This window comes from Erigeron canadensis, chromosome 8 (assembly GCF_010389155.1).
Source record: "Erigeron canadensis isolate Cc75 chromosome 8, C_canadensis_v1, whole genome shotgun sequence".
In the NCBI taxonomy this organism is placed as follows: Eukaryota; Viridiplantae; Streptophyta; class Magnoliopsida; order Asterales; family Asteraceae; genus Erigeron; species Erigeron canadensis.
The window spans coordinates 28,758,626-28,776,757 of record NC_057768.1 but is presented as its reverse complement, the minus strand read 5'-3'; the positions used below and the strand labels follow the sequence as shown (position 1 = coordinate 28,776,757).

General features: G+C 33.1%; 2 protein-coding genes across 2 annotated transcripts; one reads left to right on the top strand and one right to left on the bottom strand.

The window, feature by feature from the left end:
* The first annotated feature begins 731 nt into the window (after window positions 1–731).
* LOC122579939 (F-box protein SKP2A-like) lies at window positions 732–5,829 on the top strand. Its single transcript, XM_043752206.1, has 4 exons — window positions 732–986; window positions 3,646–3,994; window positions 4,679–4,820; window positions 5,280–5,829. Exons 1-4 carry the CDS (start codon window positions 769–771, stop codon window positions 5,651–5,653), a joined length of 1,083 nt encoding a protein of 360 aa, XP_043608141.1. The 5' UTR covers window positions 732–768; the 3' UTR covers window positions 5,654–5,829.
* Window positions 5,830–5,918: 89 nt separating this feature from the next.
* LOC122579241 (chaperone protein dnaJ 10) lies at window positions 5,919–11,404 on the bottom strand. Its single transcript, XM_043751362.1, has 10 exons — window positions 10,643–11,404; window positions 9,799–9,858; window positions 9,505–9,587; window positions 8,911–9,064; window positions 8,701–8,830; window positions 7,346–7,504; window positions 7,049–7,227; window positions 6,869–6,949; window positions 6,641–6,781; window positions 5,919–6,227 (listed from the first exon to the last, which is right to left on the bottom strand). The coding sequence occupies exons 1-10, from the start codon at window positions 10,727–10,729 to the stop codon at window positions 6,141–6,143; spliced, it is 1,161 nt and encodes a 386-aa protein (XP_043607297.1). The 5' UTR covers window positions 10,730–11,404; the 3' UTR covers window positions 5,919–6,140.
* Between the last annotated feature and the right edge of the window lie 6,728 nt (window positions 11,405–18,132).

The window sequence follows — 18,132 nt, the reverse complement described above, 5'->3', positions numbered from 1 at the left end:
ACCACACCAATATTTTAAATACCAGTAAATACCGTCCGGTATTTTCAGTTCTAAAATGTACTCCGGTATTTTATGTCCAGTACTAAAAAGTAATGATATCCCTTTTAATTCATTTTTTTTAAAAACACCATCAGATAAATGGCTAATATGTTTCACATAGTTGTGCCCTCACCGGTTTGACTATGACAACGCTCTAAAAGATGTGTTTTTTATGTGTTAGATGATATAGCATTGTTAAAGTTCTCTCACAACATAATTGAAAAGCCACTAACCACTAAGCTAAACACCGGCTACCCCCTTTTAATTATCCACCAAGTGTTACGCTATTTATGAAGCTATAAAAAGGCTTGCAAGTGTAGTATTGGGTAAAAACATATGTGTATGTGTAGCAAAGTATAATTGGACCACAAAAATATTTAAAAAAACTCATCATCAGAATCCCCAAAGTCTTCCATGGTTACACGTGGATTAATACGTGTTGCTCTTCTTTTATACTCTCTCTCTGTCTTTCAATAAGTAAAACCCACAGTACTTCTTAAATTCCTTGCTCTCTTGATCAAACACAAACTTACTTACTCGCTTACTTAATTACTTCTTGGTATGTATATATTGGTCTCTCTAACTTAATTAATTTCTGTTTTACGATCATAGATATGTATATGTGTATTTTTGTGTGAAAGTATGTAGTAAGTTTTGATCATATGTTTTTAATTTGTTGTGTGTAGATATACAGTTGGTAAAAAATAAAAAAAAAATCAAAAGAACGAAATGATGAAAGGTGGTGGTGATGAGTTGGAGGTGCGATTTGATAACTTGATGGTGGGAGTGGGGAGAGTGATCAGAGATTGGAACGAGATACCAATGGAGCTATTGTTAAGGATTGTGTCGTTGTTGGATGATCATCGTACGGTGGTTGTTGCTTCTGCTGTTTGTCTTGGTTGGAGACATGCTTTGTCTTCAGGGCTTACTCATTTCTCATTCTCTTGGTATTTATTCGGTCTATTTTACTGTTTATCTTCTTCTTTTTATCTTTTTTCTTGTTGGTTATATTTTACTTTAATAGAATTCATGGAACTTACAATGTCCTATAAAACTTGCTAAAAAAAATAAAATAAAGTAACTCCCATTACCGTCCTCCTACCGTCCTCCACGGGTTTTGTGTCCCAAATACCGTCTTCAACTATGTATGGGGTATGATGAGATGTAGACAGTCTTATCCCTACCAAATTAAAGGTAGAGGTTACCCTTACCAAAGGTACAAAAGGACCTCCCGCCTTGCTCGTCATATTATTTGAAATAATTTTCCATTTATTGATATAAAAAAAAGTAACATTTTACCTGATAACCGGTTTAACAGGTCATTAATTCACATGAATAGAATTGAACTTTTGCTTCGTTTTCTTGCAAAAATGAAGATAGATAAATCACGTAAAAGGGCACGGGGTAGGATTTACTTACAATATTAAGTATGTTTATATCGAAGTTGTTAGAATATGAACACATAAATAAACATATAATCACGAGTAAGCGCAACGGAAGAAATCGAAACATATATGCAATCAAATTAATTAACAAAGAATAGAATTGAGTTGTGTACCTTATGCAAAGCTCCAATAAGATAATAATAATAATGATATTATTATCAAGTAGGGTTTAAAGCAAAACCCCTCTACGATCGCACACTAGACACCCCGTATAATGTATGCTAGTACCTCGATCACTAACCGAACAACCCTTTGTTACAAACCCTTAACTTGAAGTCGAAATACCCTTAATAAAAGAAGAGATCGGCCACTTCAAGGAAAATGGAGAAGATGAGAGAAAACTTATGTAAAAGAAAAAGTGTGAAAAACCTAGAATTAAGCCCTCTATTTATAGGACTTAATTAGGTTAAACATAGCTTGGAAAATAAGTTACATCAAGGCTTTCCAAGCCTTTGAAGTGGACGCCCCCTCACATTTAGGGTCCAAAATCCATTTTCCAATTTTCACTTTTTAATCCTCCTCTTTAATCAATTAAATATAATTAATTTAATTATGTTTAATTAATCATTTCGTGATCAAACTAATCAAAATATTACTTTAATATATCAATTAATATTATCGAGTTACCGTGTCATTTCGTGTGACCCCGCAGGCTTAAATTATTCCCGGACATGCGATTTATAATAAAATGATCACACTCCAACAGAAGTTACGTTATTTTTATTTTATTTTATTTTTTATTTTGCAATTGATGATCAATAAGATATGTGTTATGGATAAGTGATTGATATTTTATTTTTTACTGCCTTGTCTTGATGAAAACTCAAGATAATGACTTTTGTGAAAAAAAGTGTATTAGGAGATAATGGTAAAGCAAAAATAAGAATAGTGATTATGTGCTTATTTCAGAGTGAATTAAGCCGTTTTTAGCTGAACAAATGGTAGATGTTTATTCTAAAAATTAATCAATTTTGGTTGATTTATAGTTAATAGTATAGTTGACATAATGGAAGGGTCGGAATTTTTTAACGAGAAAACCAATTGGGTTGGGTTGACTAGTAAACACTTGCTAATAACCTAAAACTAACATATCAGACATGATTAGGGTCTTCTATCACAATAGATGGTTTAGTTTCTCATAAGTTTGACTGTTACACATTTGACCCAGTTCGGTTTTCACAAAAAGTGGAGAGAGACTTAACATGAGACAGTACAATCTTTTCATATGATTTAATAGTAGTCGTAATATAATTGGATCAGTTCATGTTCATGTTTATGGTTTTTATGTTAATAGCCACAATTTATGAGTTCATTATCAGTGGATTTGTTTGGTATTGTTGTTCAGTGTTTTTCTCCTTTAGCATGTTCTTTGTTTAGTAGCTCCCCAGTCCACACTATATGTTTGTTAGAAAAAATATGAAGAAGCAAGTGAACACGAACAAGAAGTTGGTTTCCAATTGCCATTGAATTAGGTAATAATAGAGATAGTTGGAGGATCATCAAAATCCCTTACATTGTGACTTATTTGGATGTATCCTGCAATATCATTTTCGTACAAACCAAACTTAGAAAGAAGGGTGATTTTTTTTCAATGGTTGGGTATGGGTCAGGGTCAATATGCTTTCTGTGCACAAACCTAGAAGGAAATCTGTTACATGGTTGGACTGAGCAGGAATCATTTGGCTATCGATAGAGTTGATGAAATCGACCCGTTTAACTGTGGATTGGCTGATCCAGAATGTCGTTTTGATAATTTAAACCTACGAAATATTTAGCTCAAAAGAGAAAGGGTTGAATGGCTTGCAAGTCATACAGACTACAGAGTGTATTATAATTTAAACCTACTAAATCCTTTTACTAGAAAAACAGATTATTCAAAATAATGAAGTTTGGACACAGAATTGTGGGCAACCTGGAACTTGCACATAAACTATCTGTTTCCCCCAGTTACCCAACCCACATGTTTTTCCTATGTTTTGGGAGCTTGAAAAGTGATACTCCATATTTGGTAGCAAGTGAACTTGAGTACTTGAATTTATGCGTAAGTTTCTAATTACCTGATAATATACTAGTTGGAACAAATGGTATATTATGAATGAAAACCTTTTTTCGTATTCATTATTATTGACTATGTCATGTTTGATTGTTCTTGGTGTTGCAGGTGCAAAAACAACATGAATAACTTGGTGAATTCTCTTGCTCCCAAGTTCAAAAACTTGAGGTCTCTGAGTCTTCGTCAAGATAAACCACAGTTATATGATAATGCCTTAGAGACGATTGCAAATAACTGTCACGACTTGGAGGATCTTGACCTCAGCAAGAGCTTTAAACTCACCGATCAATCTTTGTATGCTTTGGCTCATGGTTGTCCAAACCTTGTGAAGCTCAACGTCAGTGGATGCTCTTCATTTAGTGATAATGCCCTTGCGGATCTCAGTGGTTATTGTAGAAAATTAAAAGTCTTGAATCTTTGTGGATGCGTTAAAGGTGCATCTGATAGTGCCTTGAAGGTATACCAAACTTTTTGTTATTAGTTGCAAATTTGATACAGGAACTAATGATTTGGGTGATGATTTGTCTCTAATGGGTGCCAAGGTAACGTCAAAATTACTAGCTGAAAAGGAATGGGTCGAGAGTCGCCCTTTATTAGACTAACTTTTCAAAGCAAAATTCAAACAATTATTGACTATTTATGAAATGTGTCAACTTTTTGGACAAAAAGTGATTCGTGTAAATCCAACTCGACTCTATGCATTTCGTCCCATTAAAATTTTACCCATGTTGATACTCTGCAGTCTGCACAACTTGTCTATTTTGTGATTCAAGCCATCTGTTGTCTGTAACTGGTCTAATGGGTCAACGTCGGTGTAACTAAATAAGCACAACTCAAATGGGTGAAGCAGGTCAAATAGGTCAAAAGTCCCCCAAAGTCAACTCAATGCATATACCACAGATCATTCTATTTAAAGCAGTTTAGACTATTTCTGTAGTAATAATAATATTGTTTTTGCGATCGTATTTGAAGCATTATTCATTTTAACTGGAGGGTACAGTTTAAAACTGCTTGCAGACCAGTCCACTCCAACTACTGGACTAGAACTTACCCGTCTTGACATTCTACCTAAGTACTTGTGACCACCCCCACTCCCTTTTGATTTGCCAGATTTATAACAAGCATTCACTCAATTGTGCAGGCAATCGGATATAACTGCAGTCAACTCCAGTCATTGAATCTGGGATGGTGTGAGGATGTTGGCGATGCTGGAGTAATGAGTTTAGCATATGGCTGCCCTGATCTTCGTGCACTTGACTTGTGTGGTTGTGTTCTTATTACAGGTACTTTATGTTTATGTTTTTTTGCGAGCATTTTTAATACCCATTCTAATTTAGAAATCATTAAGTTGTCTGTACTTATGTGAAATACACATTTTAAGTAGTGGGTATCGTTATTTTCTTAAAGTAACTTATGAGTGTGAGCAGAATGCATGAGAGTAATGAATTCTTAAAAAGTTTTGTATCCATATACATATTGGCATTTTGCCAATTTTTCCGCTTTTAGAGGAAGAGGCATATTCATATATGGTCCATTTCTGTTCTGGGGAGTGTATGTTTAAAGTTGATCTTTACGGGCTCATGTTATAAACCTATAACTGAATGAAAGACCATGTTACTAAGCCGTTAACCAACTAACCGTTGATTTTAGAACTATGTAAAAATAGATATAGACTTTAACTTCTTTCTTGTTACTATTGTATATGTTAAGATCAATAAATTTGTGATATTGTTGATTTGCAGATGAAAGTGTGATAGCCCTGGCAAATAACTGCTTACATTTGAGTTCTCTGGGTCTCTACTACTGTCAAAATCTCACAGATCGGGCTATATACGCTTTGGCACAAAGTCGACTTAAGAACAAGAACCAGGTGTGGGATTCGGTTAAAAGCAGCAGTTACAAGGATGAAGGGCTCATGAAACTGAACATCAGTCAATGCACCGCCTTAACGCCACCTGCTGTTCAGGCACTATGTGATTCATTTCCTGCACTCCATACATGCCCCGGTAGGCACTCTCTCATTATAAGTGGATGCTTGAATTTAACTTCCGTCCATTGTGCATGTGCTTTTCAAGCACATCGGGCAGTCAAGACAGTTACTCATCAAGCATATTGAGAAGAAGATGGTCATATGTTTCAGCGGGGTTCAGTTCTTGTTTTAGGGAGAACTATGTACATAGTTTATGTTTAGCGAACTTTCAACTTAATCGACTTCTGAACATTTCAGAACAAATGGAAGTCTGTTAACTTTTTTTATTTTCAAATGCGGCTTGTCATGGTGTTTCTTCTCCATTAACGTATGAATGGGTTACGTATTTAGTGTGTTATTTCTAAATCCTTGAGGTATGCAGTATCTATCATGACTTATGGGGGAGGCTTGATAGGGGCCATTAAACATTTTTTCACATAAAAAAGTTTACACCACCAACTTCATATGTTCAATTATCAATGTTTCATAAGGAAGGCTCAACAGAATAATAACACACAAGATTCAAATTAACCAACCGATTGCCTCCTCTGTATATGACGTTCATGTCCCCTTTGCTTTCTGTTTTCGCTTTACATGACCAATCTGTAACCATGGTCTGGTTCTAGTCATCATATCATTTGTTGCTCTTGTAAACGATTTCATCGTCATCATCCACATCATATGCTGGGTTACACAAGCACCGGAATAGCCTACCAATTCCCTGAATATTCAAGATAATCAAGCAAAGATACTAATATCAGATAACAAGTGGTTAAGCTAAATTGGTCAGAAGTCTCAAGATGTAATTTTAATCTGAATAAACCTTGTAAATCATTTCTTGAAAAAGTCGGGTTATTATTGAAGTACTATAAGTTTTTTAATAAGTTCGATACAAAAACTGTTTACGGAAAAACTGCTTGTCTTTTTTTTTTCAACAAAAACTGTATCGGGTCATCTTGATCCAACCAACATCAACACTGAACGTGCACATTTTTCCACGTTTGCCTTTTGGTGCGGATCAGAGTGACCCATAATTATACAGTAACATGTTTTTCTAAAATGAAAACATGGGTAGCAACTAGCAACAAAACTTTTGATAGTTGTTGAACTCAGAGAACTGTGTAAATAACGAACCTGTGTGAGCAAAGGGGCTCTGAAGTTGAGTGACCGTGGTGTATCCTCGTCATCACTACTATCCGAGCTGCTTGTATCCTCATGACTATCAGAAGCTATTTTCTTCTTTGACGTTCCTATGTTTTGTGATTGTTTTTCTCTCTGCAGACAAGACAATGCCATTAAATCAAGTCCTACGAGACTGCTTACTGCAACTCAATCTTTTACACAAAGATATAGATATCCGACCTGGAATATTTTTCCTAGAAGTTTCAAAGCCGTTGCACGAGCTTTAAGCTCTTCCTTCCTGGCATTAGTATCTTGAAGAACCTACAAAATGTCATAATCAACTTTATTTCTGTTCACGTTAAGCACATAGTGCTAGAGTATATAACATTATGACACCAAAAAGACTCATTTATAACTCACCATTTGACAAACATGTGAAAGGGTAACTTCAATGTCAACTACATTCAACTTCCATAGTGAGTTCATGAGTGTATCCTTGCTGGATTTAAGATGTGATTCAGCATCGTGCACGGGGCCATTTCCATCCATTTTAAAGGAGCGACGTGCCTCTTCTTGAAGTTGCAGTAGCTGGAAAGCACCTGAAATTATACATAAGAAAGACAAGGTAACTAAACAAACAAAAAGTCAAGGAAAGTATGGTTACTTAAAAGAGGCTTTTGTAGTTCTGGGCCAACTCTTTCATTTGATTCTAGTTACCTTTCGCGGCAGTAATCTGCGACTTCCAGAAATGTCCTTTGTTTCGAACCCACTCTGCCATAAATGGTACCCCAAGGTAAATCGCTTTCTTTCCAAGCTCCTGTGCAGCCTGTCTTTCATATATGTATCCGATTGTGTGCAGGATATTTGCTCCGAAAGCTGTTCAGGTGATTTTCAAAGAAATTTGTCTTGGGGTTTAGATCAATTAAAAGTATGACATGAAGAAGAAATTTGTTAACTAATTTCATAATCTGAAGTGTTTAAGTAAACAAATGTAGCGATCCAAATCAGGGATGGAGCCAGAAAATTTTTTACGAAGGGGCAAATTTAGAAGTCGTTTTTCATATTTATAAGAGTCGTATACGATAATATTAAACGCAATTGGGTCCTAGCTAGAGAATAGAAAATAGACGCCTAAAAAAAATGATGTTACTAGCTAATCTCATGAATATTAATTAAAAAAAAACCCAAAATATACTCATATAAGTTTGTATGATTGAATTAGCTTTTTCTTACATTTAGTAGTTGGTTGTACTGCACATTTATATACTTACTCAAATAAAGAAATTGCTTTCTTCAAGTTTTTTTTTTTTTTTCTAAACTCAAGCTATACTATCTCAATGGATAGATTTATCTCAAAACTAATGCTTCAAATACCAATGACTTTCAAATAATACACTTATGACAACGAAAATAACATTTGTATGTATTTCTCTTTTATTTTTTATTATTTTTTTTGAAGACAAATTATAAATATACTATTTAAATTGAAAAAATTTGCATTGTAACAAGATTGGAGTGGGGGCAGCTGCCCACACTGCCCCCACCTTAGCTCCGTCCATGGATCCAGTAGATAACTTATGCTCGCTAACATGGTGACCTAGAAGCGAAGAGATGGGCCAGTCAGCCTGGTTGGAGATTGGTCAAAATGAGTCAGATTTTAGTACGTGCTGAATGGTTCAGGTTAGGTTGACACCTGACACCCATTTTATGAGGTTGTATCATGTATGCATTCAAAATAGACTTTGGTCAACTTTCAACCCGTTCCCCTTTCAAGTAACTTTTTAAGTTCCACCAATTTGACCCCCACAAGATAAAACACAACATATGTCAAAGAATCAAAACATTCACCCCTATGGTGAACTAGTGATAGTAAATTTAATATGGCCCATTCCTTCTAGGGGCCAATGTACTTTATTGTTATGTACATGCATATACCCGAAAAGAAAGTTTGGTGGTTTGCATTGTAAAATAAAGTACAGTTTGGTCATCCTAATAGTCAAAGTAGCGCACATTCTCAGTAAAAATCCCGGATACACCATTCACATATTTAGATTATCGAAGGCATGATGTACCTGCTTGTGCAAGTCGTTCTGCCTCAGCCTCAGCACGACATAAGAATTCTTCTTTTTCACCTCGAACATATTGATGAATGAAATTTTTCAGTGATCTAGCCAGTTTTTCTTCCCTTTCCCTCTGGATGGTCTACATCATATAAACTTACATGATATAATTGAAAGAAAAGATTCATTCAAACTTAATTACAAACTTCTCCAAATACTTGCCTTCAATTTCTCATGCAATATTTCCGGGTTGTCATTATCACCAACTAATTCTGCAGAAGCCATTGTTGCTACTGCTAGATGTCCTATGTAGTCTTCAAATAGCTCACTTCCAAAAAGAACAGCAAAAACAGCAGTGGAATCAAGCATGGTATCCCTGTTACATGAACACATGATGTTAGATATAAGAAAATATGCTATCTTGGTTAGGAAAAAAAGTAGAGTTATCTCAACTTCCAATGGGTTTACATCCACAAATCCCCCCCTCAAACCCAAATTCCACGTTTCCGTTTCCATCCCAACTCATTAAGCCCAATACAATTCCACTCTAAAACCATATGTCATACGGGTTTACACCCGACAACTGTAATATGGTTTTGCATTCAAAACTGGCTAATTTAGTGACATGGATTCTATATGCTAAGGAAATTCCTAAAGCATGTTACGATATTTTCTTCACCCATGTCTTTCTTTCACTTGCTAGAATGCATTTAGCATGCTAGCGACATCTGTGTTACATTATTCTTACAACAATAAGAATGGAAGAAATGCCTGCCGTTCAAAAAAAAAAAAAGGAAGAAATGCTGAAGTTTTTACTTTGATATGGAGCCCTTCCCATTCCGATCATATGCATCTCTTTTCATAGGATCGCTCAAAACCTGGTAAGCTTCGCCAAGTACCTGCTTATAAACACATTACACTTCTGACTTGTTCCCAGCAACTCAACATTAGCCAATCCCGTCATGAACAGGGTATGGGGGAGGTTAGATGTGACAAGATTTATCAAATTATATATTGAAAAGTCCATATCTATTTATTTCTTCAAGAAATTAACTCTTAGCAATATAGTAATTCACATGCTCATTAAGACAATGATATTCAATAACTTGCCTGAAATCTCTCTGCAGCTTGAGGATCATTTGGATTTTTATCAGGATGAACTTGTCTTGCCTGTTTATAAACAACTCCAAGGTTAGAGATAGAGCTTTCAATCCATTACCGAAAAATGGGATCATATTGGGCTATATTTCACTAACCTTCAAATGGGTAAAACAAACAAATTAGTTAATAAGTAAGGGTCATTAGTCAACTTACCACAACCTCCTAACTTATTTAAGAAAACTGACATTACTCGTATTAGTTTTCATGTTTTAACGATACTGGACACCTTAACTACCTATAGTAATAGAAAACGAGGACAGGAAACAGTTGGCTCTAACACTGACTGCTTTGACCCTTGTCCCAACCTACCCGTCTTCTCATCTATAGTCGTAAAAAGGTATAAAATAAGTGGAAATGGATCGAGATACAAATGTCCTAGCTATATGTAAACGATATTAGGAACATTTCACACACCAAATAGTTTGTTATTATCAAGGAAGGAAATAAAATATAATGACTCAGTTAGGCTAGCAGATGCAACTCCCTTCAAATTTTGTAGATATGCATCTAACTAAAACTAGGCAAAACAGTTAAAAACATCCAATCTCATCAAAAAGGAACATCAAATCAAACGTTTGTCAAATCCAACACACTTAGATCGTTTAGCTCATGTTTAAATGTTTCGTGAGTCATAGATCTACATACAGAAGACTTTACACACACTCGTTATTTCTAAGAACATCTAAAAATCAATTCCTATAACCATCAAACCATATTCAACAACTAGATCCCATAATAACTAGAATTAACTGATACGATTTTGATTATAAAAAAAGGGGGAAAGAGATCACACCTTCAAATAATAAGCTTTCCGGATATCATCATCAGATACAAGTGGACTAACACCAAGAATATCATAATACTCGGTTTCTTTCACCATCACTCTGAACTTCAAAGTTTTCCTAATCACCCGAAAAAATCAATCCCTGAAATCGAGGGTGGACGATCTTGGGATTCACAGAATAGAATGTTGAAAAGTTAAGAGAGAAAAGAGGGACAGAACCATGAGGTGTAAGTGAACTTTCCAGGACTGAAGAATGAATAAAGAAATGGGAAAAAGGTAAAGGTTGTATTTTTTTGCAATTTGTGAAAGCTTTTTCGCGGGAGAGGAAACAGTATTTTAACGGTTGATATGTGGTGCTAATGATTTCAACTACTTTTTGAAATCCCCACGATTTTGCTTTTTGTAGATGGGGTTCCATGTTACCTTCTTGGGTCTGGACTTTAAGCCCACTTCTTGACCCCAATAACCACTATACACAATAGTACAATACTTAACACCCCACACATAATAGACCATTCAAGAAGTGGCATATGACTATAGGTGTGTCAAAGCAATTATCTAACATAACCATCTGTTTTTCAATTTGCTTTTCACATTCATTTTCATTTTTGTTTCAATTATTCATCAGTTTGGGATGAGATCGGTACCGTACTGAGTAATACCGATACTGAAAATGGTCCAAAGTGAGAACCGAATACCGTACCGCTTATATAGATACGGTACCGGTACTGGTATTTCGGATCTAAAACGAATGTACCGAATTTTCACAAGCTTTTTTTTATTTTCGGGTTTGACAATTAACTATACGCATATAAATCATCTTTAAGTTCAAATCCCATGTGTAGTGCTAAAATAGTCATTCCTAAAAACATTCTTTATATCTTCCTGTTGTTTATTGTTTTTGATTTTATATCTTATATTTATTTAAAATTGTAATATTGAGCAGATTGATTTTCCCTTTCCACCATCTAAAAAGATTGGAATTAACTTATTACAAAGGGAGTCCGAAGAAATTATTGACACAAGAAGCAAATGAAAATGGACTGGGCTCCATATATTCCATTAGAAAAAGGGTAGTTATTCTGTTATATGTAGAATTATCTTTTATAAAATTCAATTTATTCTTACTTTTGCTGGTAATTAATTGATTTGAAACTCGTATACTCGCAGGGCTTCATCAATTGAAAGACTTAAATCTCAAAAAAATCCGTAGACTAAAGCTGTGTTCAGAGAAAGTATTCTTAATTTTGAGTTCAGTGACTTTTTGCAAGTTTGTATCATAGAAATTGATAAAGAGATGTAAAAGTAATATAAAGAATTAATAATTGGTAATAGAGAAGAATTAATAAAGAGTAACAGTGCATCCTATTGTTATATGCTTTTTTTATATAATTGGTATTCATAATGGGGTTCTCCGTACTAAACCGGTACCTTAGCGAGTAATACCGAAACCGATTTTGTCCAAAAATGAAAATTGATACCGAAACCGAATCCTCATCGGTACTTTGGTTTTTTGGTTTTTTTTGCTCATCACTAAGTCATCTTACTCTCAAAAATTGTATCTTTTGTACTATTTACTAGTGGTCAGGCCCGTTCAATGGACGGGTAGTCTCAAAATATATTAATCAAAGCTAAAAAATTGAAATTCAAATATATTAAATAGATATACCGAAATCAACTTGAAAATTTGTTAGCTGAATAGTCATTCCATCGGTCAAAATACTCCAAAAATTATCCACCCAATAAAGAAACATACGAAAATTAACTCCATATAAATATTGATTTCAGTTTACCCCTTTTTTTTCAACTTTGGTTAAATAAAAAATTTACAGTTTCTTATATTCTAAAAGTGTAAACTATATATATAAAAGTATAATTAAATATAAATTAGGTTAAAATGTAAATTGGTGATGGAAAATCAAAAAGTGTAAGTTAATTATTTTAAATTGGGTTAAAGTGTAAATTGGTGATGGGAAACTAAAAAGTGTAAATTAATTGTTTTAGATTAGGGTTAAAGTGTAAATTGGTGATGGAAAACCAAAAAGTGTAAATTAATTTAGATTAATATTTAAAAAATTAAAGAATTAATAAGGAGGGAGAATTAGACTCAAGGAGGTGGATTAGGGGTACCAAGTGTACCCCCAACCCTCCTTTTAGTTATATTATAGATAACTTGACCGTTTTGACTAGTCAAAGTGGATGTTGTGGCTTCCGGCTCATATTTCCTAAGGGATGACAACGGGGGATGACAACAATAAGGTATGGATTATAATGTTTTCTATTTTCATATATCATATCTATAATTCTATATCCACATCTATTGATTCTTACATTCTCCATATTCATAAGCATATAATAAAGTTTTATTCATCCATATTCACCGGATGAGATGAGTTAATAAATGTCCATATGATATTTTGAGAACATTTTCGGTAAAGAAAAAAACGACTTTGAAATATGTAATAAATTCACGACGATTAATACATACGCCATCCAACCTTTTACAAACAAAAGTCATGATTTTTCGTAGATTATACAATCACAAGTTACTGGTTTTTCCTATTCTATACAATCAAAAGTTACAATTTGTTTCAAACTTTATATAATAAAGAAAATCTAACACATATTTTATTATATACTCATAAGTACTACGAGTGTACTCTTTGATTATGCTTCCAAAAGAGTGATTAGGTTAAAAAAATGCTCGAAAGTAAAGACTATATTCTATTAAATACTCATAAGTACTATGACTGTACTCCTTAGTCCTTGACTATGCCTCCACATAAAAAAGTAATTTAGGCTAGACAAATGTTTGAAAGTAAAGATTGCGGAAAACAGGGATGTTCATTAGTAGGAAAAAGAAATAAAATTGAAGCGATATCCATCTTGTCCAATGTCACAATGATAAAGTCTCTGACGAGGGTATATAAACAACAAAAATGATAAAGAGGCCTAAATAGAAAGCCTAAATATAAACCTAACCACTTAATATTTGACACCTGGCATGCTTTTAAATAATCCCATTTACTAAATTATATTATACCATTTGTACCCCTATCTTATAAACGTAAATAACAGTTCTTTTTATTTTTAAATTATTCAATTATCTTCTACTTCTTTATTATATTAAACTTTCAATCGGGATTTTTTCAGGTTTTGTCATTTTTTATTTATATGTATGTTAGTCTGCTACTTTTATGTGTTTAATATGCCCAATATGGTTACTTTCGTATTGGTATTTGTATTGTCAAACATGTTTATAAGATATCGGTAGGACGCATGATTGATAAACGTTCGACCCGTATAGTAGCCGGACCCAGCGGACAGGTATTTCTGCTTTTCAGATTCTCGACAGACAGGTATGATTTTCTAAACATTTCTCATTTTCCGTCTTGCACTCCTTTGTGGCCGGAGGTCCCTATGGAAACAGTCTCTCTACCTTTGTGTAGAAGTAAGACTGTCTACAGCTTACCTCCCTCATACCCCGTACAAGAATTAAGTCCTATTGTTGTTGTTGTTGTTTCTACCTTCAAGTTAGTAAGTTATCATCACTAATGGATTGTTCATGTTTCTGCTAAAAAATCATTTTAATAATGGACTTATATGGGATATAAATAAATGATATACATGGATCAATGGTACATGTATATAACGAGGGGTCTAATATTAAAGTTATGACCTTTATATAAATTTAGGGTTATTTACTGAAATGGTATCTAGACTATCCACTATATTACTGGTTTCATACCTATAACTTTAAAATTACTCTCATCATACCTCAACTTATCAATTTTTCACTCGGACGATACCTGACTTGACGGGTGTCAGTTTGGCCGTTAAGTTGGGGTATGACTACCGTAAATTTTAAAGTTTTAGGTATGAAACCAGTAATATGGTGGATAGTCCAGATATCATTTATGTAATTATTATTATTATTATTATTATTATTATTATTATTATTATGGTTTTTGTTGTTGTTGTTTTTTTAATTACACAAAGTATATTGATATTTTTTTTTGTAAATATTTATATTTATTTTATAAAAGAATACTTTATTTTTATAAAAAAATTATTGTAAATATTTAATTTTTTATTAAAAACTATTAATATTTCAAAAACTATTATTTATAAAATTTATTTTTTAATAAAATAATATTTTCTTTTATAAAATATCATTTTTAGTACAAAGTTTTTATTTTTATAAAAAAAAATTTTCAATCTTCTTTTTTAAAGGGGTGAACCGGAAAGAATATCATAATTTCTTGTATTGCATTAGTACCTGTACAACTACCATGTAAGGTTTGAATTAGCTCAAAACAGATTTAATCAACTCTATGTGGTGGTATCCATTCAAGACTTCACGTTCATTTATCAATACTTTACATGAAATTAATGTACTGCTTCCGATTTATTTACTTTTTTTAAATAAAAAATAAATAAAATCATCATAGATCTATAATTTGATTGATTAATAGTTTTTAATAAAAAAAACTAAATATTTACAATATTTTTTATAAAAATAAAGTATTCTTTTATAAAATAAAAGTAAATATTTACAAAAAAAATCAATATACTTTTTAAAATTATTTATTCATAAATAATACTTTGTGTAATTAAAACAACAACAACAACAACCACCATAATAATAATAATAATTATAATAATTATAATAATAATAATAATAGTAGTAGTAGTAAGATCACTTCCATTAGAAATTAATAGGATTTGTAAGAAATTATAGTAATAATAATAATAATAATAATAATAATAATAATAATAATAATAATAATAATAATAATAATAATAATAATAATTTACATAAATGACACCTGGACTATCCACTATATTACTGGTTTCATACCTACAACTTTAAATTTACCGTAGTCATACCCCAACTTAACGGCCAAACTGACGCCCGTCAGGTCAGGTATCGTCCGTGTGGAGAATTGATAAGTTGGGGTATGATGAGAGTAATTTTAAAGTTATAGGTATGAAATCAGTAATTTGGTGGATAGTCCAGATACCATTTCAGTAAATAACCCATAAATTTATGAAATGACTTTCCTTGCATATTGGGAATTTGTTGCAGATTTGAGGGAAAAAATTACAGTGAGATGCAAGTTGCAATTTGAAAACGAATTGTGAAGTCTTGATTTTGGATGATGGAGACACAGAGGAGATGGGTAGTGTTTAATGATGCGAATGAATTACGCAAAATGAATTAGACGACGACGAAAGTGAAGCGAATCATGTGAAGTGGATGATGAATGCAAATACTCCGTAATTTATTAAAGAGATAAAAGGGCTTTATTGGAATATTAAAAATAAATGTCATCAAATTAGATTAGGTCTATTAGGTCTATTTAGTAGGCCTCTATATCAAAAGTCTATAAACAAAAGTAGAGAGACTGCTTTCATAGAGACCTCCAGCCACAAAGGAGTGCAAGACGGAAAATGAGAAATATTTAGAAAATCATACCTGTCTGTCGAGAATTTGAAAAGAAGAAATACCTGTCTGCTGGGTCCGGCTGTTATGCCAAGTCGAACGTTTATCAATCATGTGTCCTACCGATATCTTAGAAACATGTTTGACAATACAAATACAAATACGAAAGCAACCATATTGGGCATATTAAACAACATAAAAGTAGCAAACTAATACGTAACTCGAACAAGTAGTGGGAAACAACCAAGACAAATAGTGGCGGATTTAGTGTGTAACCAGGGGGGTCACAAGTCCACTCTCAAAAAAATAAAAAGCCCAACTAATTTTTATATATTTTACAACTACCCCGATTTAAAAAAAGGTAAGCCAAAATTTCTTTTAATTCCTTTTAGTTTTTTTTTCCACTTTTCAAATCAATCTAATTAAGACATAAAAGACATCTTTGTTATTATTATTTATTTATTATTGCTTAAATATTTGAATTGTGGGATCATACGAGAATTTGCTGTAAAGATTGTTATTAAGAGTTAGACATAACTAGTAATGTAATGCGTAATTTTTGAATCGTTGTTGAATTATTTTTGTTGTTAAGAATCATGGAAAGGTATTATGAGTAATATGTTTCTTTGTTTATGCATTTTTTTTTTGTCATGATTTTTGCTGTTTATTTTCTCTTCTTTTTTTGCACTCATTTTGGTATTGTCTAGAGCTAGTTGTTGTTTTGGTTTGAAGCTGTTTGGGAGGTTTTTCGTAGCTGTTTTGCCGATGGTACGTTTTGTTGTTGTTTTTCAGCTATATTGTTGATGCTATTATATTTTTTCGCGATTGTTATTGCAGCTATTTAGACCTTGTTACACAACTATTATAGTTCTTTTGATGTTCAAATAATTTATTTTAATTTTTTGCCCCACCCTCACTCAAATCTCTGGATCCGCCACTGAAGACAAACATACATATAAATAAGAAATGACAAAACCTGAAAAGATACCTATTGAGCCAAGGCAGTAACTACTTCTAAACAACCTATGGGAAAAAAGGACCTTAGGCCGCCTAACTATCTTAATCTTAATCCTCTTACCTGCTCTTCCAAACCATCAAACCATAAATTAAGAGATATAATATAAATTTACATATGCAAACACTTATATACGTAATTATATGAATAAAAATATCAATATAAACTATTTTAAGTTAACAGGTGAAATCAATGGATGAAAACCATCATCCATATGAGCTCCATTATATATCCATATAAACTCTATGATTAGTATTCATATATTAGCGTCATCTATATTCATCAAGGAACAAAATCGAACCCGTGACATGGTTTGTTATCCCTTTCGGGCGGTTCAGTTCAAATTGGGTTCGCACAGGTTTGGTTCGGCTCTCGGGTTTAAGGGATATTTGTTCTCCATTTGTCAAAACTCGGCTAGGTCCGAATCCCGACAGAGCAACAAAGTCAAACCCGTGACCAGGGCCGTTACCCTATCGGGTGGATCGATTCGGGTCGGGTTCGGGGTCTGGACGGGGATGTGGGATTTCAAGTCATGTACTCCCTATTAGGGATGAGCAGAATGATCAATACCGCACCGGTACCGGTATTTAGTTTTGGGCATTTTCGGTTTCAGTACCAATCGGGTCAGTACAGGAAAACCATATATAGATACCGATTTTTCAAAAAAATGAATAATTTATTCGATACTCGATTGTTTTAATAGGATATATCATGCAACAGTTGTACATTATATTGTATACAAAAGAAAATCATCCTTGAAAAACTAGCATAAACATTCATATATTTGAGAGGTGTCCGTGTGTGGATTTGACAACATAGGAAAATGGATTTTACAACATCTAAGCATTTGACAACTTAACAATGTAACTATACCACTTCTTGATATAAATAATTAAGTTTCAAATGAAATTCAAATACTTTATCCAAAAATATCACCTTTTCAAATACACAATCGACATCCATGACCCATGTTACGAATTCTGAATTACGAATATTTATAGTTTTATTTATAGTATAGTAATAGTAATACTATATGTA